A 27,682-nucleotide genomic window follows, 5' to 3' on the forward strand; every position below is an offset into this window, starting at 1 on the left:
ATCACACCCCTAAGCGCCATATCCACACACCCTTTGAACAGTTCAAGGGGTGGTGACTCAACTGCTTCCCTGGACAGACTGTCTCAATGTTTGATAACCCTTTCGATGAAGAAATTTTTCCTGATATCCACTAAAGCTCTCCTGGCACAACCTGAGGCCATTGTTCTTCCTCTCCCTGAGGCCCTCTTGTCCTATACCTTGTTACCTGGGCGAGGAGGCCAATCCCCACCTCACTACAACACGTTCCAGCACCTCATGTCTTTCTTTCAGTGAGGGACCCAACACTGAACACAGGATTCGAGGTGTGGCCTCACCAGTGCTCAGCACAGGGAGACGATCTAATGTGTTAATCACGCTATTTCTGATGCAAATAGTGCATTCTTCTGTGTTCTTTCTTCATGCCCTCAAATCTCTTTGTGCTTCAGTGAGAAAAGCTGAAGGACCAGGAAGCAAGCCAGAGTTATGGCTCTATGCAGAAATAAGAAATAGGAGATCTCTTTAAGGCATGAAACCTCCCAGCAGGAATTGTTGTCATTATTTTCTCTACCCCAAAGCAGGCTGGGGAGCTGCTTTCTGCACAGAGATGTTATTGATTGTTATTCATTTTGCCGCTGGTCTCCGTTTCTCTGTACAGGCTCTGCTGCTCTTCAGCTGATGTTTATTCTCAGCTAGTCCCAGGCCTGGCACTCCACTGCCTTGTTCTCAGTATCCATGGGAACATTCACATTGTTCTACAGCTCAAAACAGGGATTCAGTGTCCACCTTCGCTTTAGAGATTCACTCCTCATCTGCTGCATGAGAGAGTGCCCTGCCTTCCTACAGGACACAGAGTTTGAGAATAGGCTTTTCTACATTAATTCTGTATTCTTGTGTCCATCCTCGAAGTGGAGAAACTCTTTCTTTGCCAGGATCTGAAAAGACAAGAGCTTTTTTCCTGAGATTTTGGCTGGCAAAAGTAAAGCCAATGAAGGCAGTTTCCCAGCCACTCTGTGTCCTCCCCCTCTCAGAAAGCTGCATGAAGAGAGACATGCCCAGAGCTCCTGCCTCTCCAGGCACCACAGCTGTTCAGTAACTCAGCACAGATACTGAGTCCTGGTCCTAAGTAGCTGGTTAATCCTTCTTGGGGACCTGTGCCTGCCTCCAGGGTGCTTTCTACACAGCAAGTCCAGCAGAATGGAGCAGCTCAGACTTTCCAAGATTTGTATTCACTTGCTGTTTCTCAACGGGGGTCACCACTTGCCTCATCCCCATTGATAGCAGGGAGGTCCATAAATCAGCTGCACAGCGATAGCACAGCCCTCACGGTGCTCATTATGCATCCTGCTGCTGGAGGAAAGCACCACCTTTGGTGCCAAGTACATTAGGGAACATGCCTGGGTTTAAAAAACCTCCATGGGAGGGAATCACAACATTTCTACTGCTTGACCTCTTGCATCACAAAAGCTGAGCATGCTCCTCACCGTGTGTCAGGCGGGTGATAACAAAAGTCCAAGGTCAACAAACAAAATGAACAGCTTTAAAACAACAAAGCTGTGCTGGGGTTTGTGTACAGTGTTTGTTGCCACAATCTGGCCCAGAGTCACCATTTCCCTGCCAGAATGATGGAAATATAAATAGGGGCTATAAACCCAAAGTATTTCCAGCTCATACATCCAAAGGATAGAAATTATAGTCTCTTAGCAAGGAAAATGTTCAAGGGTAGTGAGGTAATGGGACCTGGTTACAGAGCTCATTTCTCTGAAAATCTTTAATACAGCATGGAAATTTTTCAATGTCCTTGATGCAACCTCTGTTAACTTGTAAAATAATCCCTTCTTTCCGTGGAAAAGCCCCCTCCTTCGAGAATGAACTGCTGGGCTCCATTTTGGGAACCATTTATTTCCAGCTGCTGTTTCCAGATATTTTTGAATGGCTTTGAAGACAGAGTGTCAGCAAGGAATAAAATCTGGCTGCTTGAAAGATAATCCATTGCCTGTTGGCTTACCTAGAAAGGGCCTCACTTTCCTGTGCATTTGCTGAGGGCTGCTGCTGTTGAACCATTGGAGTCCAAGCTCCACTCTTGCTAAATAATATTCTGGAAGTCCATGCCACGAGTCACAGCAGCATATGAGGGGCTCTACTCACTTGATTAATTTCATTGCTATGCCTGCCCTTCACTTGTTGACTCATAGCCCTAAGAGCCTGGGATGTGCTGCATATGTAGTAAACTCATTAAAGGGGGAATGTGTGTCAATGTATGGATGTGTATGAGAGCTTTTTGAAATCCCTTATGATCTTCCCACCCACTGGGCATTGCTTCAATACAGAGCTCAATCGTCAGGAAACAAACTTGCTCCCTCATCTGCGTTGCACATTGCAAAGAGCTTGCCAAGTACGGCCAAGCTTTTAGAAAGAAAAGAGAATCCCCCCACCAGTGAATTTATGACCCTTGGCTCTGCTTGTGGCTTGTTCCTGTGCATGCCTGAGTGACATGGAAACTGCAGAAAATCTGTTTGGCCTGTTTCTATGCTCTCACACTTGCAGCTACGTTGGATTTTTCCTTTTTTTCAAACGACTAGGGAGTTTTGTTGGGTTTGTTACATTATAACACAAGCAATACACCCTGAGAGGCCCTAGAGAAGAGCAACATGTGTTAGTGAAAAGAAAAGGGAAGATGGTAAAGAAACAAGGAGTGGTTAGAAGTGCTTCTGGAGCATTTGAAAGTAAAACACCATTCTCCTCATCTCTTCCAGGTCTTTCAAGCCGGATTTTGTCCTGATCCGCCAGCACGCCTACAGCATGGCTCTGGGGGAAGATTTCCGCAGCCTCATCATCGGCCTCCAGTACGGCGGCGTCCACACGGTCAACTCCCTCTACTCCATCTACAACTTCTGCAGCAAGCCCTGGGTGGTAAGTGATGATCCAGCTCTGCTGCGTGTCAGCACTGCACAGGAGATCTCTGGCACCAATAGAAAGCCCAGCTCACCTTCCAGGAGTTTCAAAGGAGTTGGTCTCTTTAGGTTAAAATCTAAACAACCTTAGGAATCCAGTTGGGAGTCATTGGAGGAAAAAACCTACCAGCACTACTTCTTTATCAGCCTCTAGTTGTATCAAGATGCCATTTCTTCACCCTGAGCAGGATGTTTCCCTTGTCCCAGACTCAAAAGGATCACCAAGAGCTGATAGTGCAGCAGCACCTAGATTTCTTGTAAGGCGTGGGAAGGACCCACATGGGAAGAAGTAGAGAAAATCAGTCCAGTCAGGGTCAAATCACCACACATGTAGTTCTGCAACAGTCTCAGAACAAAATGCAGTATTATCATAAAGTGTTGGTTCATTGAACCTGAAATACTGCACCTTGCAAAGACTTAGGCTGGGTCAGCTCCTGATGAGGGCAGGGCAATATTTTGATATTTTGCACTGGAAGCTCCCTTCACCCATTCTTTAAATTTTGTCAAGTTCACATGAGAATCTCAGAAAACCTTGAAAAATATTATCATTGTATTTTCTCAGCCCCAAATAGTTGATTTCTATGACCAGCTCCAAGGCAGCTGTAGCTGCAGAAGCAGGAGAGTTGGAGAGATAATTTGGCCATGAGCCACAAGAGTAAGGCTGTCCATGGCAGCACCTGCAGGAGGAAGTCAGATCCTGATACCATTTTGGAATTGTTGTATGTGTTTCCGAGCAGTTTTGTCCCAAAATGTGTTCTCTGATCACTGATGCTTCCAGAATGAAAATTTCCCTGCATTCTTCAAAGGAGCAAACTACAGCTATATGGATGTGAGAAGGAGATAGGGCTTTCCAATATGAAAGTTTTCCATGGAAAACTTTTAGATGCGTTTTCAGGAATTCCCTTACTCATTGAACAAATTGAGCTTGGGGTGAGATGGAATTTTTATAGCAAATGATAGCTATCTTCCTCATCGCCTAATTAAGTGGGGTTTTGTTGTTGTTTTTCACCTTGGAATAAATATCCTAGTGGTCCTCAGTGCGTTGGTTGGTAGCTCAAGTCCAGATGAGGTCTCAGACTTTTATTTGAATGACTGGACAGTGTTGGATTTAAGTAATTTCTTACTAAAATGGTACCGGTGTAATAAACAGAGTCTTTTCAGTTTTCACCCCTTTTACAACATTTGTGGAGTTTGTTGAGACCAAAAGAAAGATCTTGTCTTTTCCAACAATGCTGTCGTGCAATAATCAGGGTAGTGAGAACAATCTCACTTTGGCCATCACTGTATAGGTGGGCAATGCACATTTGACCTCAGTTTCCATTTGATTTTTCAGTTTCAGGCTCAGTACCTCCTCACTGTTTCTGACAGCTGGTCCTACACACAAGTGCATTGGCCCTGATGACCAGACAAAAAGCCTCCACATTTACACTGCCATGTGGTCAATTCCATCTGATTTTGGGGTCAAGTCAGTCAGGGCTTACTTGACACTTTACAACTCATGCCTTGTAATTATGTTTCTGATGGTGTGAAGGGGCCTCAAGATGCGAAAGGCCTATATTTAGGCATCTAAAATAAAAGGAAACAAACAAACTTAGCACATTAAAAAAAGGAAGAAAAAAAAAAAAGCAGTGCTGGAAAGGCAGTGTGGGAGAACTTGGCTCTGCCAGCAGCTTGGCTCTAGCTACTCTGGGTCTGGTTGTGCCATGCTTTCCTCACAGGGAATACAGCTGGCACAGACAGCCTTCCCAGAGGAGTCAAGGAAACCACTTGCAAACAATTTAAACAGGTTTTCAGAGTGCCTCCTTTCCTTGCTGCCCCTGCACACCCATCACCCCCAAACCAGTGATTGTAACGTGCTCAGCAATCTAAGATTGCATTGAATGAGAAACGTTCAGATGGTATTTAAGCTCATGGAGAGATTGCAGGGGGGTATTTGAGGGCAAAAAGCTTCACTGGCAGCAGAATCAGAAAATTTTGGTTTTGTGATAGCTGGGAAGTGAGAGATAAGGACACTTTGGTGCACGTTCCACTTTGATTGCAAAACAAGCATCTTGAAATAAGGGATCTGCATAACAAAGATTACTGGAAACTTTTTGGATCTAGAAAACAGTTGAGATGCATGAAGAAATGAAATTAAATACCCCTGGGAAATGTGCTTTTCACTCTCATTTTTTATTTTCTCCAAAAACGGTTCCATTTCATAGAAATGTTTATGATTTTGTGGAGGGGGACGAAATTGAGACTGCTTTTCCTTGGCAGTTTGCAACCACATTTTATTCTCAGCAACTCTAATTACAATCAGCTGAGTTTGGTTTTGAGTTTACTCAAACATGCAGCCCCATTTTTAATGACGTTTTCCAGGTTTCCAGTTCTGCAATACAAAAATTTCTTTTAAGATTAAAACAGGCACAGTTTGAATTAGATGTTTATGAGAGAAAAGAAAAAAGTATTCAGGGAGTCTCACACTCTGAGAGAAACATCTAAGAAATCTAAGATGATCCCAGAACTATTGAGAAATAATACTACAAGCACACTAAGCACATTGCTTCAAGGACCAATAGTAATTTCTGTGTTAGAATTCTAAGTTGCAGTCCAAAATACAGTGGGAAGAATGCTCAGAGTAGTACTCACACTGCATGCAGGTAACATCTGTAATTGCGAAGCAACTTCTGCATCTGTAAGGCAGCAGAAAACATGAAGTTTTTCTGACAGTCCCCTCCTGAGTCCAGGGACTCCTAGCCAAACTGTTATTGACTGTCAAGGGATATAGGCTCCCTGATGACCTAGGCACTTTCAAAATGTGTGAAAGGCCTTAAGATGCTCTGAATGGATCTTTTAATTTCTCTGTAAAGACTCCCTGCATGTAGCTGTTCTCCAAACAGTCAGGCCAAGGCATTTCCCTTGCCTGCATGTTCCAGGTACCTTAAACCAGGCTCTGCCTTCCCCCATATGTTATCTGTGGTCTGGATGCAATCTCACTAAAACCAGTGGAAAGACGGAAAGCCAGAACTGCTGCCAGCATGTGGAAGGTGTGGTTATATCTAGCAGAGCTGCTGACAACAACATTCCTACCCATCTGCATGGGGAAATGTTACTTGAGCTCTGTTATCAGGTATCTCAGAGGCTGCTGCACCACTTAACACGGGAGTCTCTTTGTCAACATCCTGTCCCTGAGAACTGGTAAAAAAAGAGAAAATGGGAGAGAACTGTCCCATGAGGGGCAATACCAAAGTCAGATCTTTTTGCAGGCTTGGCCCAGTGACGAGGCTCCCAGATGTCTGAATCTCTCATCTGAAACACTCGCTATTTCAGCAACAGCCAAGAGCTGTATGCTTCAAAAGGAGCAAGTCAGAACATTGTCTATCAGCTGCACAATTGTTCCAGTTATTTTGTTTGAGCTGTTTTCCCAGGATAACTGTACATTGCCTCAACATCACAATGTCCATGGTTTACCAGGGCTGCATGCACACACAGCAAGGGGCATAGGCTGTTCTCAGGCAGAGTGTTTTTCCTTCTCTCTCTGTCTCTGGCTCATTGTGTTTAACTTTTAAGCCCTGTTTGCTCACCTTGCTAGTCAAAACAGGGCTTTATTTTTCTTTTCTAGAATGTGCAGGGCTAGTGCAAGTAGTTAATAGAAGCAAGTTGTCCTCCTTTCACAACATCAATACCCTCCTTGCCAACAATAATTATTCTACATTGGGAGTTTTTCCTCTTATCTGCTGATGCATGTGAGGGTGGTGGTGGTGTTAGTGATGGGATATGCTGCGTCTTGATGTTTCCTAGATTTTCTTTAAATGCTGTGTTTTGAACTACGAGATTAGGAAAAGGATTCTTTGCATTTGTCTGCAAATCTGCTGGCAGCTGCCTCTTCAGCATTTGGCCTGGGTCTGGCACACACCTTGCAGCCTAATTTTTTTTCACAGTGACTGCATGCCAAGATTTAACTCTCAAAGGGGTTGTTCTTCTCCACCAGCAAATTAAGTTTCAACTTCTTATGTAGCAATTCTTTTGGAGTCCTTAGACGAGCCCAGTAACCAGGAGAGAAGCCTTAACAGGGCTACTCAGCAGAAAACATCCTCAGTACCTTTCTCTATCTGCAATGTAACCTTGGTGTTGTGATTTAGTGCATTTACTGGCTCCAGCTGTTGCCCAGAAGTGCTCAGAACATGCAAAACTAAGCTGCTAGTGCATTTGTGAAGAAAGGGAGCTTTCTTTTCTTTCCCTTCTTTACTAGATGTCTGTTTCCTTCCCTTAGGTGACACAGAGATCTCCTTCAAGATTAATACATCCCTACCTTTGATGGGCAACTTGAGGAACTCATGCAAAGACTTAAAATCTGTCCTTACTTGGCCTAGGGTGGAGACCTTTATTAATTAACTTGATTTTGCCTGATTCTGAGGGGTTTGGAAACTGAATTCAATTTATAAACTACGCTATGAATAGGACTCAATGGAGAACTCAGATCTATCTACCAGCTCAGCAGGAACCAATTCCCAAACACTTTATTCTCTTATGTGGCTGCCAGTCCAACCACTTCAAGTCATGCCAGTTCAGCACTGTGGTAGCAGGGCTGTGTCTAAGCTCCTCCTGAGATTCTGGGATATGCATCACTCTTACTCTCTTTGGTATATGAACCCTACTTCAGACACATTTTCTGTCATGGTTATTAGGTTTCCCCCTTATAGTTTTGATTTTTTTTTCTCTGTGTGATGAATGATGGATTGAACAGGGAGGCTGCAGAGAACGTACAGAATGGTCTGCTTGCTTCACAGATGGCTGAAGTGGAGCAGGAATTTGCTGTGATGTGTTACACTTCTCTCAGGGTTTTGGAACCTGAACAGAAATCAAAACTCAGTCCTACCATGGGGAGCTTTGTGTCTGGTTGGGCACAACGCTGCAGGGTAAAAGGGTTTATAATGGTGATAGTGGTGATGATGGTGAAGTTCATGCTGATGGGTGGGAACAATGACAAATGTTCTTCCTTGTGTGTGAAATACCAGTGGCTGCTGTCCCCATTGATGTCATAGTGCTCTCTATATACTGCCCTCACAGAGTGATGCCTCCCTCAGACCTCATGGTAAACGGGACAGGGACAGGCAGATGAACCCCTCTCTCTTCATCATTCATGAAGGGCTGTTGGGGGCCCTTGGTTCACTATAAATGTCAGTTCTGATTAACAGTGGACTCTACGCCCTTGGTCTGACACTCAAACCCTCTTGAAATCACTGTCCCTTAGCAGCTCTCCTGCCCTCCAGCACAAAGTGCCTTGCTTGGATTTGGTTGTGAGAAAGAGATCCAAGGGACAGCTTTGTTTTATTTGGTCTCTGATGGGAGTGGTGGCACTGATTTCCTGGCTCTATCCTCTACTAAGAAAGGCTCCTCTCCCCAGCTGCATTTTGAATGCAAATCTTGTTCATAGTAGATCTCTAAGTAAATGCAAACTGATTCCCTTCTGGCTCTTGAATCCCTTCTGTGCTCCCTTAGTCCAGGTTTGTGTACATAGGCTGGCTTGGCCATGAATAAATACAGCAGCATCATATTTTCTTGCTGCTCTCAGGTCAAGAAAGCAAGGTGGGAAGGACATGATAACATTTCTCTCACCTCCTTCACCACTATCAGAACATTTTGCAAGCATTTGCCTGTTGCACAATGAGTCACTGACATCCACTGTATCTGTTTTTTGTTCCCCCTCCCTCACCCCAAGTTCTCTCAACTCATCAAAATCTTCAACTCACTGGGCCCTGAGAAGTTCCCTCTGGTGGAGCAAACGTTCTTCCCAAGCCATAAGCAGATGGTGAGTAACTTTGTTTTCTTCTGATGCCACTATGGGTGAGGTGGAGACAACAGATGCAAGTTGGACCCGGGAAATGGTGGCAGGAATGCTGGGAAGAGTCTGAATTTTGCTTACAGAAAAATACTAGCTAAAAAGTGCTGTGCAAAAGGCACTGCTTGGGAACCTCTTTCCTTTCTTGCCCAGCCCTCCCCTAGGTCATGTAAGGACCCTGAAAAAATGTACAAAAAGGCTCAAAGGCTCAAAACTAAAGCAGAATTCCATTTTAAAACACAGTCAGCAAAAAGCTCATCCCTTAGAGCAAAGAATCACTCTATTCAGATAAAGTGGATTTTCCCTACCCATGGAATTGTTTAAAAATATTCTGACAATTTGGAACATGGGTCCTAAGAGATGTTTGTTTCACAATGTTAGCTTGCTCGGTCTGTCACGTGCTCACCATCCATGAAACATTTATCAACCTGAAGGTACTCGGGGTAACCTGGCATTCTTAAAAGAGTTTGTTTCAGCTTCTCATGTTTTCTTTGCACAGTGCTTTGGGGTCTGGTCTTTCTGTCAACAGCTGAACACTCAGTGCCCTGTGTGACTGCTGGGCACTGTACCAAACTCTCAGGGCACCTTCCAAAGAAATCTGCATAGGTGCCTTTAGTCCTGGAGAACATGGCAAAGAGAGGGGCTTTGTTTACAGCTGGTCGTGGCTCCTTTTTTCCCTGTGTTAAAGGAAAGACTAGTCCTTTGTGAGTTTTTGCTCCCAACTTACATCCATGAATTAGTGGCTCTTCCTACATGGCTGAGGCTTTGATGAAACCCTGTATGAACCGTGACCCTTTCTGTGACCACTGGCTGGCTGAGCTCATTTCCCAGGCTTGACTGTGAACCCAAGCAGCATTGCCCGCCTGAACATGAGGGTTGTTGAGATGTCAAACTAAGGCTCAAAAATATTCAATCCTGTCTTTTGTCACACACTTGTTGCAACTGTGGGCCAGCCACAACACAAAACAGGGTGTAGATACATGATCCTCTAGTTTCCTGTGAAAAATCCCACTGCTGCCTGCTAGGTACTCAAATATTTTAAATGCCAGTCCTTCACCTCTCTGTTCCAATACTGTCTCTCTACCTGCGCTGTGTAGACTATGGCACCTCCATGCTTCACAGGCACATCGTGGAGGTAAGTACAGTCATGAAGTTATATTATCATTTAAGACATAAAGAAATGGATAGTCCTTAAACAATGTGACAGTGTTATGCACATTTATAAGATTAAGTAGTCACATAGCTGTTGCATTTAATTACTAATGATTTATGAAGACGATTTTGTGACATAAGTAATACTTCGGGACAGTTGTGACTTGTGCCACCATTTCAGGAACAGTATTTTTTGAAGACTTGATAAAGGTTATCATTGCAAATAAGTTAGCACTTTTAGCACATTTTTCTTGTCTAGCTATCTGATTCTTGGTTCTGCAGATGTAGATATATTTGGTACCAGCAAAGTAGATTGGTTAGCACTGATCTTAATTTCACTTATTTTCCATCTTTGTAACTAATCACCTACTTGGAGATGCTATTACTTACTTCCAAAAGGGTACAGGAAGCCTTTTAAACTGTAGGCAATCTCATATGAACACAAGCACTACTGCTGACATGCAAGCCTGAGTAATCTGGTTTAAGTCAGTCACTTCCCAACAATTTACAGAGCAACAATCCACTTGGGCAAGTTCAGGTCAGCCCTTCCCAGGTGACGGGGGTGGTCTGCCTCACAGAATGAATCTTCACAACTTATAGATATATTTTCTGGGAGCATCTTCACAGCATCCTGGGTTGTGAGTGTCTGAGAGGTCAAGTGTCTACACCAAGCATGCTGCATTACAGTCATCACCAAATACCTGTGGAAGTTGCTTCTCCACTGTGCATCAGCTTCTCCATTTGTCAGATAGAAATATACTGATCCTCTTTTACCACTCTTTCTCTTCACTCTCCTGGAGGTATTTCCAAGCTGTACCAGTGAGCACTCATAAAACTCAGTGTGTTCCTTTGATGGGTCACCCCCTGGAAGTGTTTATAACGAGTGCTATGGTTTTACCTCTTTGCAATGTGACACACTTTAAGCACTTAAATTCTCACACAGGAGACCCTCATCCTTCTATATCCAAAATTTTCCAGAGTCTACTTTCTAAACCTTTGGATTAAACAGAGAACAGATTCAAAGACCTCCTTCATTCCTTCATCTCTGTAGACACTAGATTTTCCAAGAATAAAACGTGAGATAAAGAAGGTTTCTAACAGGAGGTCCATTTTTGTGAGCATTTTAACTTATCTGAAAATGCTTTTTCTGAAGCTACTTTCCCACGAGAACAGGGTATTTTAAATCAGCCTTAAACAGTAAGCCTAAAGAGAGGACACAAGATTCTGACATTTCACAGCAGAAAAGATGAACCTCTCTTCCCTTTGCCATGGGCATGTACCTTTCAGACCTCCCCATAATGTTCAGTTTTCTGGAAATAAGAGCAATCTGGTAAGTGTTCTTCCAAGGACCTACTGGTGCTCCAGTCAGCCCTAATGAGTGCCTTGCTCTGTACTGACCTCCTATGGCCAATTAACAACTGGGAGTCATTAACTTCAAAATGGATTTTTCGCCTCTCCTGGGCTTATGACCACAATAACAATTCTTAGAGAGAACAAGCTCTTAAAAAGAGGGGGGGATTCCTGAAGGGATCTTTGCCAAAGCACAAGAATTACCAGAGGTGGAATATCTCCTTTGGGACCAATAAAAGGGTATCAGGAAGGGGAAGGAAATTAAGAAATCCAGTTGCAAATCCATTTGTGTACATTTGAAGTCGACGAAAACTAATATAAGTGAAGCAGAGACAGAATGTCTGTGATAGAAATAAAACCACTTTACTGTTTAGAATAAAAGGACACTATAAAAAGTGAACATTATGCAACATTACCTTAAAAGACAATATACATTCACTGAATATAAAATTTATAAATAACATGGAGGAAATCTGTAAACAGTGCTAGAAAATTTAGCAACAAATACATTCCTTCTGGACAAGATTTTTCACATGGGTTTGGTTCTCTCCCCAAGTTTCCGTGACTATCAGGAACAGCAGAGTGGCTCTATGAAGGAAGGACAGTGTCAGAGAGAAGGAGAAGCCAGTACAAGCAAAACAGCAGCAAATGTTTAGTGGGTTTTTGTGTTTTTTTCTCAAGACTGGTAGCCCCAGAAGTCACTTACTCTAAAAAAAACCAAAACTTTTTGCAGTTCCCTAAATTCTGTTCTGTCCTTTGAAGCTATAAAGCGAGCAGTATTTTCAGAGACACCTGCAAGGATGGAAACCTGTTCTCATGGAGGCCTTTATTTCCAACAGTCTTTACTGTAAAAACACAACAGTATGTTTCCCATCAGCATTTCACTCTGACAAGTATAAATGGGATACAATGATAGATTTATGTTTTAGAATAGTCCTACCTAAAGGGCCACGTAACTCTTCAAAACATGGGAAATTGAGACTTTAAAATGGCATTTTTTCCCATACAGGGGAGGTAGAAGCCTCCCACAAGAGGACTTTATTTAAGAAACTCCATGCACAGATCTCCTCCTACTCTCTACCCCCTCCATTTTGGAAAAGGCAAATAGAATCTAACCTTTCCCAAACCTTCAATATCTATTTTTGTCATTTTAAAGGGGAAAACACTCTATAGCAAGTAAGGGAAAAAATATGCATAGGAAACTGAACAGCTTTGGTCTAGATATTAGCTATGCACTTTTAAAAGTATTTTTAATAATGTTTGTGTGTCTAAAGCATGGTGGCAGGGACTGTGTGTGTAATCCTGGACATCTCCATTGGCAGGCAGAAGTGACTTAGCAAGGCAGAAGAAAGGAGAGCTGACAGAAAGGAAGAAGTCTTAGAGTCCAATTTAGAGCCTCTTCAATCCATGTAATGGCTTCTACTTCAGGAGTGCCTTCAGGCAGGTCCTTAATGCAAGCACAAGCCCAAGAAATGCATGTCCCTGATAGCATCCACAGAAACAGAATAAAGAAGCTTCCCAAAAGAAATGTATTTTCATTGGATTCTCCCCCCTCCTTTTGGCTTCACATTTTGAAAAGCCTTAACAACTGTTTCTTTACACAGCAAGGGCAAAGATTTGCCACCTAACCTCTGCCCTTGCCAGTCTAGCTGTCTGCATCTCAGATACATTTTACTGTCTGCAAAACAAAGTGGGAATATGCTTCACTTTCTGGTAATGCATCTGCTGTTTTGTTGTTTACAAAGCACAAAGCTACATTATATCCTAGGTAGGGACACAAGTCCTCATAGTATTAGAATGCAAATATTTTCACAATAATTTGAGTGCAATACTGTGATGTCTCAGCTAGCTAAATGAATCAGTGACAGGTAAAATATGCAAAGCTGCAGTTTAATGAAAATTCAAATCAACACTTTACTGCATCGAGGGGCATTTTTGTTTAGCCTTCCAAAGCTGTGAGAAGTGGCTGCAGCTCAAAGAGACACTGGCTTTGCCAAGTCACCTTGAGCTTGAGGAGGGCCACATCCTGCAACTCCAAACAATGCAGACACTGAGGACGGCTCCATTCTGCCCCCAGTGACCCTCACAGATTTTGTCAGCCATGCAAAAGTCAAACAGAGATTGTTCCACTGGGTCCAAAGCCCAAACCCATATTTTGCCAAAAGGAACAATTTTCTCAACCACCACCTGGTCCTGTGACAAGTGTCATGAAGCACCCTACTCTCCCTCTCATCTCCAACCCATTATTTAGGAGTAGTCACAGGGAAGAGGACTTCTGAGAAATGTTCCAAATCTAAATGACAGGAAAATCCAATAGACTTTCAATGTGTTTTGTGCTGCATTGCCACTCAGAGCTGCTGGGAAAAAAAAATATATGTAGCAAACCTGGGCACTTCTTACAGCAATTCTGTGAAAATGCCCTTCAAAGTTCTGTGAAAATGCCCTTATTTGCAATGCTAAAAATGAAGCTTTTTGCTGCAACAAGTCATCCAGAAAATGGGGTGTTTCAGAGGGTGTACATCTGGCAGAGCTCTGGTAGCACGCAAGGAACTTAAAAACACATCAGGGCCCATCTCAGGCACCCATTCTTTTCCATTTGGCAAAGTGGTTCTAAACAACTCTCCAGTAACTGAGGTCACTGATTGTAAAATGCTGTATTACCCCAAGCTGGAATCACTGCAAAAACTTTTTCCTGCTCATGGCAGCTCTGCTTTCTAAGTGGAATGAACGGAAGATATATCGAAACTTAAGATAAATAATCATAATAATACAAAAATGAAGTTAAGCACAATCTTCTCCCTGCCCAAGCCCTCCCCATCCAAAACTTAAGTCACGCATTTTGTCAGCACCCCTTCTTCACCATCATTAAAACTTAAAATACTTTTATTTAATAAGAAAAATTATATTATAGTTTTCTTAATAATAAAAACCCAAAATAGAATGAAAAAAACTTCTCCAGTCAACAGCAAAGCACAAGACAGTAAGGCTTCTCCTCCCACATGACTGCAGGACATGGTATGAGCACATGCACAGGGCTATGCTTAACAGTGCCTAGGGGGAAACACAGCACTTGACACAAAACGAATCCTCCGGGCAGCTGAAAATTTTATGATCCCAGACAACACTTATTAGAAGACCACTTTTCCTTGCCTAGCCCACACACACACTTCCTTTCACCATATAAACAAACGCAGCTATTGTAGCTGCAGGGGAGGAACCGTGGTGCAAGGAGTACAGAGGAAACAATGACTGTAGCCACTACTGCAGATACACTGGAGCTTCAATATCTTAAAAGCGACTCGCCAACTCGGAATGTCAATATTTCTGTCTTTAAAACACAATCAAACCATTCTTTTGTTTATAACACCAAAAAAATTCCACATCCTGTCAAAAATAGCTTATGTCATCATGTGTATATACATCTTAGATCAGCAAAACACTATTTTGGCAATATTTTTTTTAATAGTATGAGTTCTAGCAAGTCTCCCCTTTCCCTCTTGCACATGATTGATTTACAGTTGTTATTGTTGCATCTGTTTGGCTTAAGGTGTTCACAAGCTGGTTTTCCTGTTGAAGCTAAGCTGCAAAAATTTCAGGGGCCAACACTGCTCAAAACAGGATAGGACAACCTTTCTTATGCTCTGCTGTAGTTGCATTTACCTCCCTGAAAATAGGGGATGGGTTTTTTGTTTTTGAAACAACAACAACAAGAATACAAAATACTCTCTTTTGTTCTGGGTAAAGCCAGAACTTCAAATGTGCTGTTGCATTCACACTGTGACTGAATTAGCAAGGACAGTCAGTCAACAATGCTTTTACCAGATGATGTGGTCAGACACACCAGGTAAAGTCTCCCATTGCTGGAGTCAATCACATTGCCAATCTCTCCTAGAGAGGAGGATTTCTTTTGGATGTCATTTTGTCCATAGTTTAGGCTGGGTTTCTTTTCATTTTCCTTCATTTGCCTGATTAATCTGATTAATCAAATCTGTTTCCCTTAAAATAGGTTTTTCTATGTATTTTCAGCACTTAGTGCATGAGGAGGGGTGATGGGAAGCCAGCGCATAGAAGAATACAGTGCCTAATTGGCATAGTTTTTAGATTTTTGTTTTCCTAAAAAAATAGAGATTATATTGCTACAGCTAATGATACATGTAACAGAGCAAGAGCTCCATCTTCTTTTATTTTTTTTCCTTTTTTTCCCCTCCCATTTTTCCCTCTGGTGTGCAAAAGTAAGCTCCCATATGTTGTCTGATCAGAATGAGTGGTATCAAAAAATGGAAAAGGTGATTAAAAATTCAGTAAGGTAGCACAGACTTTTTTCTTTCCTTTCCTTTTTTTTCCTTTTCTTTTTTAAGTGTTCGAAGTGCTAGAATTTGCATGAAAATAGGCACTAATTTCATTGTCATCATCACGATCTGGTAAGAGTTAGTGTCCAAAGGAAGATCAGCCACAAGTAAGGGAGAGGGGAGATAAGGAAAGGGAAAGCTGCTCAGGGATCTGTGGCATTGATTATCGTTTTGTCTGGAGGTGCCCATCCTCTATACCAGCTGCAGTAGCCTTCCACCCTCTGGATGCAGGCATAGTGCTTTGCTTGATATCCTGAGTGGCCGAAGTTGGAGAGCATGTCTGTCCAAATGCACTCATTCTTGGAGGTGGCAAAGCAGGGCAAATAGTAGCAGGGCCTAATCTGCAATTGGAAAGAGAAATCAGGTAAGGCTACATGTAAAAACAACATTATATTATATGTCTTTTTAACAGAGACAAGTGATTCAAAATTCCACATCCTCAAACCTTGCTTACTAATACAAAATTCAGCCTCAGTTCTGTAAGCACGTAAGCATGTGCTTAGCTTCACACACACAGCTAACTCTGTCGTCAAAAGGGCTTTTCAGGTGCAGAAAAGTTGAGCTTATGTCTATGTTTTTGCAGGCCTGACGCCACATGCAAAAGTCTTAGTTCCAGTGCCAGGCTGTGGGGTTTTAAGTACTCAAAATGTTTACACAGGACAAAAGCTGGACATATCTTGCCAAGCCTTTGGTATCTGATTTCATTCACCTGCAAATGATTCTGCATAGATTCTGAAAGTCTTCCCCAACCCCAATTAACTCCAACAAGGTATTAAAGGCATAGACTCTGCATTTTTATTTGATTGTCTCTTCTCTGTCTCAACACTGAAAATGAACTTTACTTCTTCTCTGTAAAAATTGCCGTCCTCCATTTCTCTTCCTGGCTCTTCTCCGGCATCATTGAGTATTACCAGCCAGGGGACACAGAGTTCTTGGGCTTGAATGCCACCCTAGAGACACACCTACCTTGCAGCTACAGCCCAGGTGATAACGGTGGTTCAGTCCTTTGCGCTGGGACAGAGTCAGCCGGTCCCATTTCTCATACCAGTTGCACAGGCCAGTGTAAACCTTCCCCTCATACACCCGGCCTTGAAAACAGACACATGGTCGCAAGTTAGCACTTCTCAGCTCAAGCACTTCTCTCGTTTCCTGACATTGCTAATGTTCTCAATATGTTTGGCTTCAGACACTGCTCAGCAAATGCTCTCTTTTTATTAACTGGTTCAGGAGTCTCTGGCCAGCAAGATAACAGCACTTCTGAAAGTCAGGAGTGTTGTGCCAGCTGAGAGCACCACCAGCAAGGTGCAGTTTAGTAATGCTCTCCAGCTACTCTTAACAACAGAGCAAATTAACTGACACCTTCCCTAGAAACAAGACTTGGCAACTGACACATGTCCATCCCCCTGCATCCCCCCATCTCATTCTCCAGCTCATTCCAAAAATGACCTTCCATTTATGACACAGCCCAGTAGCACCCAGTTCCCTGTGACAGACATGCCAGCTCAGGTATAAATTGAGAGCCATGAACTGTCATAAAACATACTTGTCACAGCATGTCTAGTTATAAGACACACTTTAGGAAAGAGAGGGACATCTAGAGAGTGAAGTGACTCTCAGAGTCACTTAGAGTAGAGTACTGAACACCAGAATACTGTTGGCCATCTTAACACTTAGGAAATTGTGTAGAGAGCTATCTACACCACTGCCCGTGTCCTTAGCAGGTGTGTGTATAAAACAGAAGAGGTTTTGCTTATGGAGAAGTACAAGGTCCATTACCTGTAATCAGATATTGGTACTTGTTGACCTCCAGCTTGACTCCACAAAGACTCTCAGAGGCTTCTGTGTAGATGTACTGAACATGTGGCATTATCTGGAAGCCCCTGTACATCTAGAGAAAGAATAAAAAGTCATCTTCAGAGGACAAATTTCACTTAAGGTTCTTTACAATCTACATTCCTAGTTTGTGGTGGTAAGCAATAAATTTTCTGGTTTTTACAAGAGTGAAGGAATAATGACACTGGCTGGACTCATGGAAGTCTCCCTACCAGATCTGCTGGTAAAGCAGAAAAACCACCTGCTAATAAGCCATTGCAATTCAGCACAGGGACCAGTTTTTCCCATTCGTATTAGTTCCAGTGGCACTGACTGAACAAAGTGCCAATGCTGCAGGCTCTGCCAACATCCTGAACATTTTTTCCCCCTTATAAAGGTCAAAATTAGGGAGAAATAAAATTAGTTCAAGCTTAGAATCTTTCTCTCTATGTGATTTAAACAATTTCTTCCAAACTAAAGGGTTTTTCTTTTAAACAATTACCCTATTTTCCAGTGTTGTTGCTGTAAGAGTTTCAAACCTTTGGCGCCTGATCTAAGTCATCAAGCCAGACACCTCCTTCTCAAACGCGTAGCACACGCAACTCCTGCTGACCTCAGCAAGGACTTACTGTTTCTCTAACTCAATGAATGCAGACATTGAATTCTACACCATCTTCTAAAATTAGTCCCATACTGATGGGCGCCATAAAGAAAATATCATGTATACATAATTCCTCTGCACTCCTCCTCCATCTTCATAATCTTTCTTCCAGCTCAGTTTAATCGAAACATGAGCCCACAGATACACAGGCAGTTGGATTCAGTCAGAAATTAGCACATGTCCCCATCTGACCTGGCCTTACTGCTGCAATCTAGTGAAACTCATGTCCACCTGTTAGCAGCATAATGAAGTCTTTGCATAGCAATGAAACAACCACTACACGTGTACGTTGGACCCATTAAATATATCCTATTTTTGAAACACAGAGGATTATTTTCCTGAGAATTTAATCTTTAAATATTTTTTGTCTTTTCAAAGCATTCAGTCACTCTTTTTTCCTTTTTTCCTGCCAACTCCACAAATGGCCAATATTTAGAAGTTAAAGAAGAAATAATACAAGTCAGAGAGAATCAGTTTCTTGGCATTTCCCAGCCTATCCTTTTCTCTCTCATCTTTACTGATAGACAGCACATTCAGTTTAGTAGTAAATATTAATTATTTAGGCAAAAGAGGACCAAAAAATCCCAAACAATCCCAGAGCTATAGATCCTTGCTGCTGTGTCACCTAAGCTGTAGTATTCTTCTCCAGGTTGCATTTTATTCCTTTAAGTCTCCTATTACTCCAGGGTATTTCACCATGCCCTTACCTCCTTTAAAAACAACAAATCTTTTTCTTTGTGGAAGAACATCTGTTAATTTAACAGACTTTATGCTAGGCCCAAATACTTAATATAAAACCATAAAAAATTACTACTAATTCTGCTATGCTGATAGGCCAAATTATCTTTGGAGAATCTATGGAATGTTAGCCAGGTAATTTTTTTTCTCCTTAGATTCCCCTAATCAGTGTCACAACCCAGTAACAGCATTGCTGGGTGCAGTAGAAGACACACTAAAGAGTTTGCATTTTCCAGCCTTTCTTCTATACCCAGCTAATATGCAAGCAAAGTACTTTTCTTTAATTAATCCTACTATACCAACAAAAACTCATAGATCATGCTTGAAATATGATATTGTATCCATAAATGGCCAAAGTCTTTCAATGGAGATGGAAGAAGTGAACTTTACCTAATCTCTGCTTTATCCTGCAATTTTCTTGGTATCAGATTACCTACTCAGATTTTCCAATCCAGTCAACAGAGCTGGAGATCTAGATTCTGGCACAAGCATCCTGTCTGTCCTTGGATGAGTTATTTAGCCCTCAGCACACTTTTGTTTCTTCCTTCCCAAGGGTAGTGTGAGGAAAGGCACATAGAATAAAGGTCATGTGTCCAGACCCCTTTCTAGTGGGTGTCACACCAAGAAGCTCAGATAACAGTATCTAAGCAGATAAAACGAGCTAAGATAACAGCTGGGGCTGCCCAGTCCCTCCAGGCAGTGCATTATCAACACTGCAGAGAGCTGCACACTGTGCATGGCAGTGCAAGGGATCGGTCACTCACAGTGCTGAGCTCATGTTGGGCTAATTAAGCATCTCTGTTGTAAGGTCTACATATGAGCAGGTACACTTGGAGCCCTTTCTTCCTGCTGCCCACAGGGCTATGAGCTACCTAATCATTCCCCTGGGAAGCTGCTCAGGTCCTTTCTACAAGACTGTTAGTCATCACTTTTCTCATCTTCTAAGCTATCAAGCCCAACATTACTGCCTAGGAAGTAGCCAGTGATGCTGAACTGGGGCTTGTTTTTCAGCTCCTGGACCTAATTTCTGGTTCACATTACCATCAGGGCCACCACAGTCAGGGCTGCTAAAGAAAGCATGCTCAGCCTCCCAAAAAGCACTTCTACTCAGCCCTCAGTGATCCACGTTGATGGGAGCCACTGTCATGCTGACTGAACCCCTGCTGGGGCAGTCAGGGCCTCCCCCACCCTCTGATGACTGAATAAAATTCACCAGTAGGACCTTGGTTCTCAGGGAAGGAAAAAGAAAGTTTGGCAAGGGGGAATCTTCTACAGATGCCCACTATTCAATAAAACAATACCTTGAGCATTATTTTTGGATATACAAAATGTCTTGGAAGTGCTGTTAGACCAGTCAGAAGAAACCCACCCATAAAGCTAGCCTCTCTCCTAACTGCTACCCTCAGAGTTCTCCTGTCCCCACAAATGTGTATTTTTGGAAGCATAATAACAAGGAATAAAGTATTAGCAAGCATGACATGGTGATGTCTGCTAGTGCTGCTCTATTTCCATCTGTGTCAGCATTCCCCTTAGAGCCCCCATACTGCCTCAGAAATGCACAGGCAAATCCCGTGGTGGTTCTTGCTGCTTAAATGACTTCACCCTGTAAAACTGTTCATGATGTTCCTCCCTCTATACCTCCCCTGTGAGGTTGCACTAGATACCAAGAGCTGGGAGTCACACCTTGCCTAACCTTCAGCTACCTAAAATATAGACAATTCACAGGAATTAGGCATCCTCTCTAGTCAAATGCCAAGAACAGACACCTCCAGAGCAACTCAGCCCATCCTAAAATAGCTGCCTACAACTTGTGGGCTGAATTACACTTTGGTGGTTCCTCTCTCTACCCATTGACAAGAGAGCAGGAAAGACTCAACACCTCATTTTAGTCTGTCTAAAATTAAACTAAATTAATCCTACCCCACTTCTTTCCTCTTGGGACTATCACATTTCCCCCCACAGACTCATTTTACAGATAAGCAACAAACCAAGGAAAGTCTCCTTGCTTCTGGCAGCCTGTGCAGGGTGCTGCCATGGTCAACCAGGACTGTTTGTGCTCATGGAGGAGAAATATCTTATCTCCTTGTTTCCTTTGCAGTTTCTGGAAATAGGCTTGGGCCATTCTCAGAATGCACTGCAAGATCACAGAACATGTAGGGGTTAGATCAGTCCTGTGCAGATTTATGACACGTGATCTCAAAGTATTCTTATATTATTTGAGAAAGCAGTGGGGAGAGGCAGAGATTGCTTGGAAAAGCACAAGGCCTCTTCAGACAACAAACCTGAACTCTAGAAAGCCCAGTACTGTTCTGTCCCTGTGGGCTGACTTTGTGCTCCAGTCCAGGCCCAAGGTTGGTTTAGTTGTGAAATGCAGCAACAAGTTCAGGAATATTAGTGAGATCAAGAATCTAACCCACAAACTCCAAGGAGCCTGTGAAAGAACTACAGAGATGGTTTGTTGCCCTTTAAGGCTTTCAGTGCTTTCCACAGGCAATCCAGCACACACTGACAGACTAAATGGCTTGTTTATTTTTCACCTGCAGGTGCAGAAGGGTTTATGCAGACTGACGTGTTAGTTTTATCTTCAGAGTTGTTCCCATACAGCTGTGCAGAGCCATAGGCCTCCTTGGTTCTCTTTTCAGCAGGAGGACAGTTAGCTTTCATTGGAGTAAATAAGGGAAAAATTTGCTGTGTCACTCAGAACTCCCCCACTGTATGGATCTAAATCCCTCTTTATACTGAAGTCTCTAAGCTCAGCAGAAAGACAGCAGGGTTTCCAAAGAAGACAGTTGGTTTGTTTGTTTATGAAGAACTTTGTCCTCCGGACATTCCAGTCCTACTGAGCACTTTGCTTCAGGTTCCTTCCTGCCAAAGGTCACAGTTAAATGTCCAGTGCAACATCCCACCAGCTCACCATCTAAGCAGCAGACATAAGGGCAGTTTGACCAACACAAGATTTCCTTTTTAAAATCCCTCTTGCTTTTGTTGGACACATAACTTCCTAAAAAACACTATGTAAATGCTCCTGCAGAAAGGCCCCGTGCTGCAGATAACCCAATGAAAACAGCTGGGACTTAATTAGAAGAGGGGCACTGTTCTGAGTGGTAAATAGGGTAGTAATTCATTTCAAGGGACTACCATCATTCTAGATCACAGTTCATGGTCATATGTTAGACAGAAAGCACCAAACTCTTGGCTGAGAAGGAGGAAAAGAAGTGGTACTGGACAGACCAGGATGAAATCAGAAAGAGAAGCTGATGAAGCCACTGCAGCATGCAGACACTGAGTAGTTTTGTGAAGCAGGGTACACTAGCTGAGCTGGAGAGTGACAAAACTTGAGAAGAAAGGCAGAGTGCTGCAAGCTTGATGAAGCCAACAACAGCCATAAAAAAAAAAAAAGCAGTATTATCTCATTATTGCCAACACAACCAGTTGTTGGTTTGTTTTGTTTATTTTGGGTTTTTTTACAAATATATATTTCCTTTGGAATCTGGCAGAGAAATTTTCAAGGTTTTTAAGGAAGTCAACAAGCCCAGCACCTCACGCCCTCTTATTCAAAGTGCAGGCATTCCACTCTTGTGGAAAAGCCATGCTAGGACCAGATTTGGCTACGTGCATGGTTTTGCGACAGCTTATGAAACAGGCTTTGCGTCTCCTCCTCCCGGCTTTCGTGCTTAGCTATAAACTGCCTTATAAAGAGAGTTACTGTTACAAGGCAAGCAAGTGACTGGTTTTTTCTGAACCTTTACTTTGTCTAATACGTTTCAGATTTCTGCAGTCTCTGCCAAGCTTTTCCATTCCCTTTCTCTTTTTTTTTTTCTTTTTTCCTAAAGACATAAACCAGTCTTATGACTGCAATGGCATTGCCAAGAAAAACAATCTAGGGCTGATTTTTAGCATTACATAACAAGGGGGCAGTTTAAGAAAAAAACCCAAGTCCAAAGCAGCAGGTTGAGTGCAGTTTGTGCAGCAAGAATTAGAGCTCTGAAGAAAGAAACTAAAGAAATCGAGCAACTGGTGTAGTTGTACCTCTTTTCATCTCTGAATCAATACTTCACAGCTCTTCTAAGCCGACAGTATTTAAAAGCTACAACGCTCTGTTTAGCTTTATATAAAGACTTCACTATATGATTTTCATTTGTTTTGTAGATGGAAAAAATGCTGTAATCCTAACTAGTGGTCACAAAGAAAGCAAGGAAAGAAGAGAAATGAGCACTCTCCCAAGGCTGGCAGACCCCCTACCATAATTTCCTTCTTGGATTTAATGAATGTGCTACATGGAAAAGCTGGCATTTCCAGTCTAACTGTGCATGTTGAACACAAAACACTTCTTCAGTACCTAGAGAAGACCATCTGGCATCTTTTACTACCAGAAATCTTAAAATAATGGGAGAATTCAGGTGTTCAGCACTGTATGTCAGGAATGATCTCTTCCTGCTCCTTTCCCCTCTTCAGGCAAGTTTCTACCAGTTGCTGGTTTCCTTCCCTTCTGTATGGCCAGTACAAAAAGTGGAGGTGCTGTTAAGTATGCAAAGTGTTTGTTATTATGTGTTAATTAGATTCCTTACCATATTTCCTAGCCCATGGGAAATATCTGCAAACATACCTTCATCTGCTTGACCGTGTATCGCATTGTTCCAAAGGGTCCATCTTTCATGAGCTTCTTCCCCACCACTTTAGCTCGGATCACTGTCATAGGGAAAGAAAAAAAATGCAAATTATAGACAACTTCACGCAGCATTTTTGCTATATCCTCCACTTAAAAAAAAAAAACCAAACAAAAACACAAATCTGTTTACATAAGTTATCTTGTAAAATAAACAAAAGTCCAGGTCAACCTTCCTCTCAATTTATTCTAAGTCTCACACATAGTAAAGGTATGTAAAATGGGATGGCAAAGCAGGTATTTATTTAGAGAAGAATAATGAAGAATAAGAACAAGCATTATTTGTGGTTAATTCTCACTGAAATCTGCAGAGCAGACTGTAGCTGGGACCAAGACCGATTAAAATCTTTGCACTAAGCAAAGTTTGTAGTGCCTTAACTCTCAACGTACAGGATGATGTTCAATAGGATAGTACTTTTACTTTGTTCTTTGTGTGCCCACTGCAGCTGTTTCCCAATAAACATAACAACTCAGTACAGGGCACTGGAATATCTCATATCTGGGATTTCATTACAACTGCCACCTCTGAGGGGCCGCAAAACTAACAAATGTTCCCTTGAACAAACAGCTACTGTGCAAACTGGATTATTCAGCAACCACCAAGTGCCCAGTGAAAGCTGCCAGGCTAGCCAGAAGTCACCTGGAAGACAAACTAAAGCTGACGCATCAGATCTTATGTACCTTGCACTGCATTTCCTCATGGATAACAAGGGGCAGTGTGTGCTCTGTGGCACAGGTACTGCCAGTGTATCACAGATGCACTACAGCAATGTCAGCTGAGCCCAACCCAACAGAGATAAGGATTTTGAGGTCCCATAGATAAGGATTTTTTTTTTTATCTAGTGGGAAGTTTACAGTCAGTGCTTAATGAAGGGTTCTCTTGCTCATCCCTTTTTGGGGCATTCCACACACACACAAAAGAAAATTTTAAAAACTGTTCTATCTATCCTCTTTGAAAAAGTTCTTCAACTACCTGCTCATCTCAGCAGAGGAGCAAAGCTCGGGGACAGGCAGGCATTATCCATTTTAATCTATCACAGAAAACCAAAACAAAATGCAGGGAGGCATAGAAATGGGCTAAAGAGGTGAAAGCAGGAAAATACAGTGAGTTATTTGCATTATAACACTATCTAACAGCAGCAACAAAGTTCTGGGATATTTTTTCCTGAATTTAAAGGACATTAAACAAACATCTTGCTGCATTTTAGTTTCAAATCTGCAGAAGCCCACTGGAAGGAATGAGGAAAAAGAGAAGACTAAGGTTTTTTTCGCTACCTAGGTCCAACTAAGGAGACAAAAAGCTTGTCCCAACTTTTGGAATAATCAGAAGAACAGATTTAAAGGAATAGATAGGTCTGGTTTTACACACCAGTTCCTGGACTTTGTTCCACGAGGGTGGTGTGAAATGAAGACAAATCCACTCTGCTCTGATTTATATCCTGTGCTTCAGCCAGACTTGTCAAAGAAATTTAAACTAGGTAGGACAGTCTTGGCTTTGATTCAAAGAACCAACAAAACCTTCATTCACTAAGTGTAAAATTTCAATTTTTTTTTTTAATTTCCCAATGGCAGTAAAAGCAATTTTATTGATTCTTCTATTTAACAAGTTGTTCTGACTTCAATTTACTCTCATCTTCAAATTTTAGTAGCCATATTGAGCTGTGTACTTGAGGACTGCAAATATCTTTAAAGAATTAGCTTCCTCCCTTGCTGCCCCCAACCACCAGCAAAGCTACAGAAACCAGACTGTCCAAGGGTCAGTGAGAAAGAACATAATTCCTTAAGGTTTTGCAAATTCCAGGACAGCTCACTAACACTGGAGTCTATAGCAGAGAGTGTCAAAAATCTTATCTTCATTTGCTGATACACTGAAATTGAAAAAAAATGGTGTTTGCCCAACACATCTAACATGAACAAAAAAAATCTTATATCTTATTGACAATTATAAGAAATATACTAAAAGTCAGTATTACAAAATGTTAGGCTTTCCAAACCAGAACATAGTTAGCATATAAGACCACAAGCACATTCTCAGTTGCTGACAAAATACCTAAAAACCATTTTCTTCATGTGTTTCACTCCTAGCTTGTCAGTCTTTTGACTTCTACTTAGGGTACCACAGCCATTTCAGACAGAAGCTTTGATTTATGGACTAACCAACAGCTTCACCAAATATTAAAAATGCATACCTCTACTAGGACATAAGAGCATTGTGATTTCAACTAATAATACCCTTGCAAACAAGTAGAAGGGTCTGTATTTTTCTATTACTGTTCCCTAATAAAGTTGGAGAACCATCCTAGCAAATTCAACTAGAAAAGCCATGACAAACCTTAGTGTGAGCTATCACTTCAAGCCTTTTGTAAGAGGGTCAAGCCCTCTGTTTTTCAGAGAAGGCGCCCTATCACTCCAATTGTAACATTTCTAGCTAAGTTTTCTTCACTGAAGAACTAGAAATGAAAAAAAGAACCCACCCTGCACAATTTTTCCCATATTAAAGGAAAAAACAACCTGTTAGCCAAGTAGCAGAGGATATTCCAAGTTAAGTGTATCTCCTTTAATTTGTGTGGTTACATTCCCATCCCTGAGGATGAGATGCCTCTGAGCCACTGGAGAGAAATGCTGGATGGACAGAACTGCTCAGAACTGCTCTTGCATGTGTAGCTTCAACCCCCTAAGGCTCCACACACGAGAGCCACTTGTACACCCTGCTCAGAGCAGAGCTCCACACTGCACACCTGCAGCCCCGTGTTTCCCAGTCCCTATCTTTGCTCCTTCAAGCCACCATTCTCCAGTTATATGGCTGAGCCACTCTTCACACCTGGACAGAAAATAAAGAACATTGCTCCTGACTGAGCAGGGGCCATGCCTACTTGCCAGAAGAACTTTCCACCCTCTGCAAATTATCTGAAATTTACAGCATTTCTGTTGCAAATTCAGTCCATGTTAAGTTAATGAAGTCGACTGTTTACTGCTGCAGACTCCTACTTCTTGAGCAGAATGAGGCAAAAGGTGCTGTGACTGCTCTCCTGAGCTCCTCCCTTCTCCTTGAAGCTCTATTACAGTCCTGCTATTACTGATGGGAACTTTATCCCACACAAGTGGTCACCAAAATAGCTGCATATTTTTAAACCGCAATTCCTTTGAAGCACTGCCTATGAAAATACTCCAAGATGAATGTTTCTCAGTACTTTGGGGTTTCAGGTCAGGTCACTTTGTGGGACTGGAGCAGTTGGCAAGGTCTCATGAGTGATTTGTAATTATTTATGAAAAGCTAAATTAGACAAGGATATAAATCTTGGTAAGATAAGCATGGCAGCCATGCCATGATACAAAGAGGAGAAAACATATGTACTGCTTCTCAAAATTTGACATGATTAAAAAATTGAGGGAGGAAACATCCCCTCATGAAAGGAAGGAAACCAGGCTTTTAGTTGATACTCTAAAAAAAATAATTAAAATAATAACCTGCTGTGTTTGAGTATTCAAGAAATGCATCTAAGAATGCATCACAAATTATTAGTGTATTTATCTCTTTTCCTTGGCTTTTTTTGCGGTTTTTGTTTGCATTTTTAAAATGTACACTAGCTTGGTAGTTAGGAAAACAGAGATGGCTGAGATTTGCAAGGACTAGTATAGTGCCAGCAGCTACTGGTTTGTGTTTCCCTGGCATCTCTAGTGTGGTACAAACTGTCTGCAGGTGCAAGAACACTCATAAATACAGGCAAAAATCACCTACATCTTTTCCAAATGTCACTGGATGAGGTCCTATAAAGGCAGACAAATCAGAATGGGAACAAGAGAAGTTGATCTTTTATTTGCCCATATGCATACATACCTAACTCGAATACTCTTTATCTTATCACTTACTCTGTGGCCATTTTCTCAGGGATTCAAGGGAGAATAGGCCTAAAGGCAAGGCAAGAAGCAGAAGAGGACATTGACTTTACATCTGAGATGTCAGAAGGCATTCTTTGCACGAGTCAAGGAGCAGAAATACAGAGATTAAAACAGAGATTAAAACATGCATTTGCCAAGCGAGGAAACAACACAGTGAAAAGACTTGCAGCTACCAAATAATTCCATCCAGGCACAGAGTAACTACTACATGTGTGGCAGCTCGTTTTCCCCACCGATATGCAACATCAAATGTCCTGGTTCAATTCAGCCCGTGTCCTTTATCGGGACCAGCCACTAGGT

At 42.1% G+C, this 27,682-nt stretch overlaps 2 protein-coding genes across 5 annotated transcripts in view; one reads left to right on the top strand and one right to left on the bottom strand.

Annotated features, from left to right (window-relative positions):
* The window catches only part of SYN3 (synapsin III), a 196,199-nt gene that overhangs the window by 56,771 nt on the left and 111,746 nt on the right, over positions 1-27,682 (top strand). For all 4 annotated transcript variants that reach the window (XM_036400515.2, XM_036400512.1, XM_036400516.1 and 1 more), the window contains exons 5-6: positions 2,733-2,889; positions 8,635-8,724. In XM_036400515.2, the coding sequence (XP_036256408.1) occupies positions 2,733-2,889; positions 8,635-8,724 (247 nt within the window). The remainder of the gene's footprint in view (positions 1-2,732; positions 2,890-8,634; positions 8,725-27,682) is intronic.
* TIMP3 (TIMP metallopeptidase inhibitor 3) overlaps positions 11,597-27,682 on the bottom strand; it is a 37,486-nt gene continuing 21,400 nt past the window's right edge. The window contains exons 2-5 of the mRNA XM_036400520.2: positions 23,423-23,505; positions 17,382-17,493; positions 16,572-16,693; positions 11,597-15,946 (exon numbers count right to left, since the gene is read on the bottom strand). Of these exons, the coding sequence (XP_036256413.1) occupies positions 15,749-15,946; positions 16,572-16,693; positions 17,382-17,493; positions 23,423-23,505 (515 nt within the window). The 3' untranslated portion in view covers positions 11,597-15,748. The remainder of the gene's footprint in view (positions 15,947-16,571; positions 16,694-17,381; positions 17,494-23,422; positions 23,506-27,682) is intronic.

Source organism: Molothrus ater, chromosome 5 (genome assembly GCF_012460135.2).
Source record: "Molothrus ater isolate BHLD 08-10-18 breed brown headed cowbird chromosome 5, BPBGC_Mater_1.1, whole genome shotgun sequence".
In the NCBI taxonomy this organism is placed as follows: Eukaryota; Metazoa; Chordata; class Aves; order Passeriformes; family Icteridae; genus Molothrus; species Molothrus ater.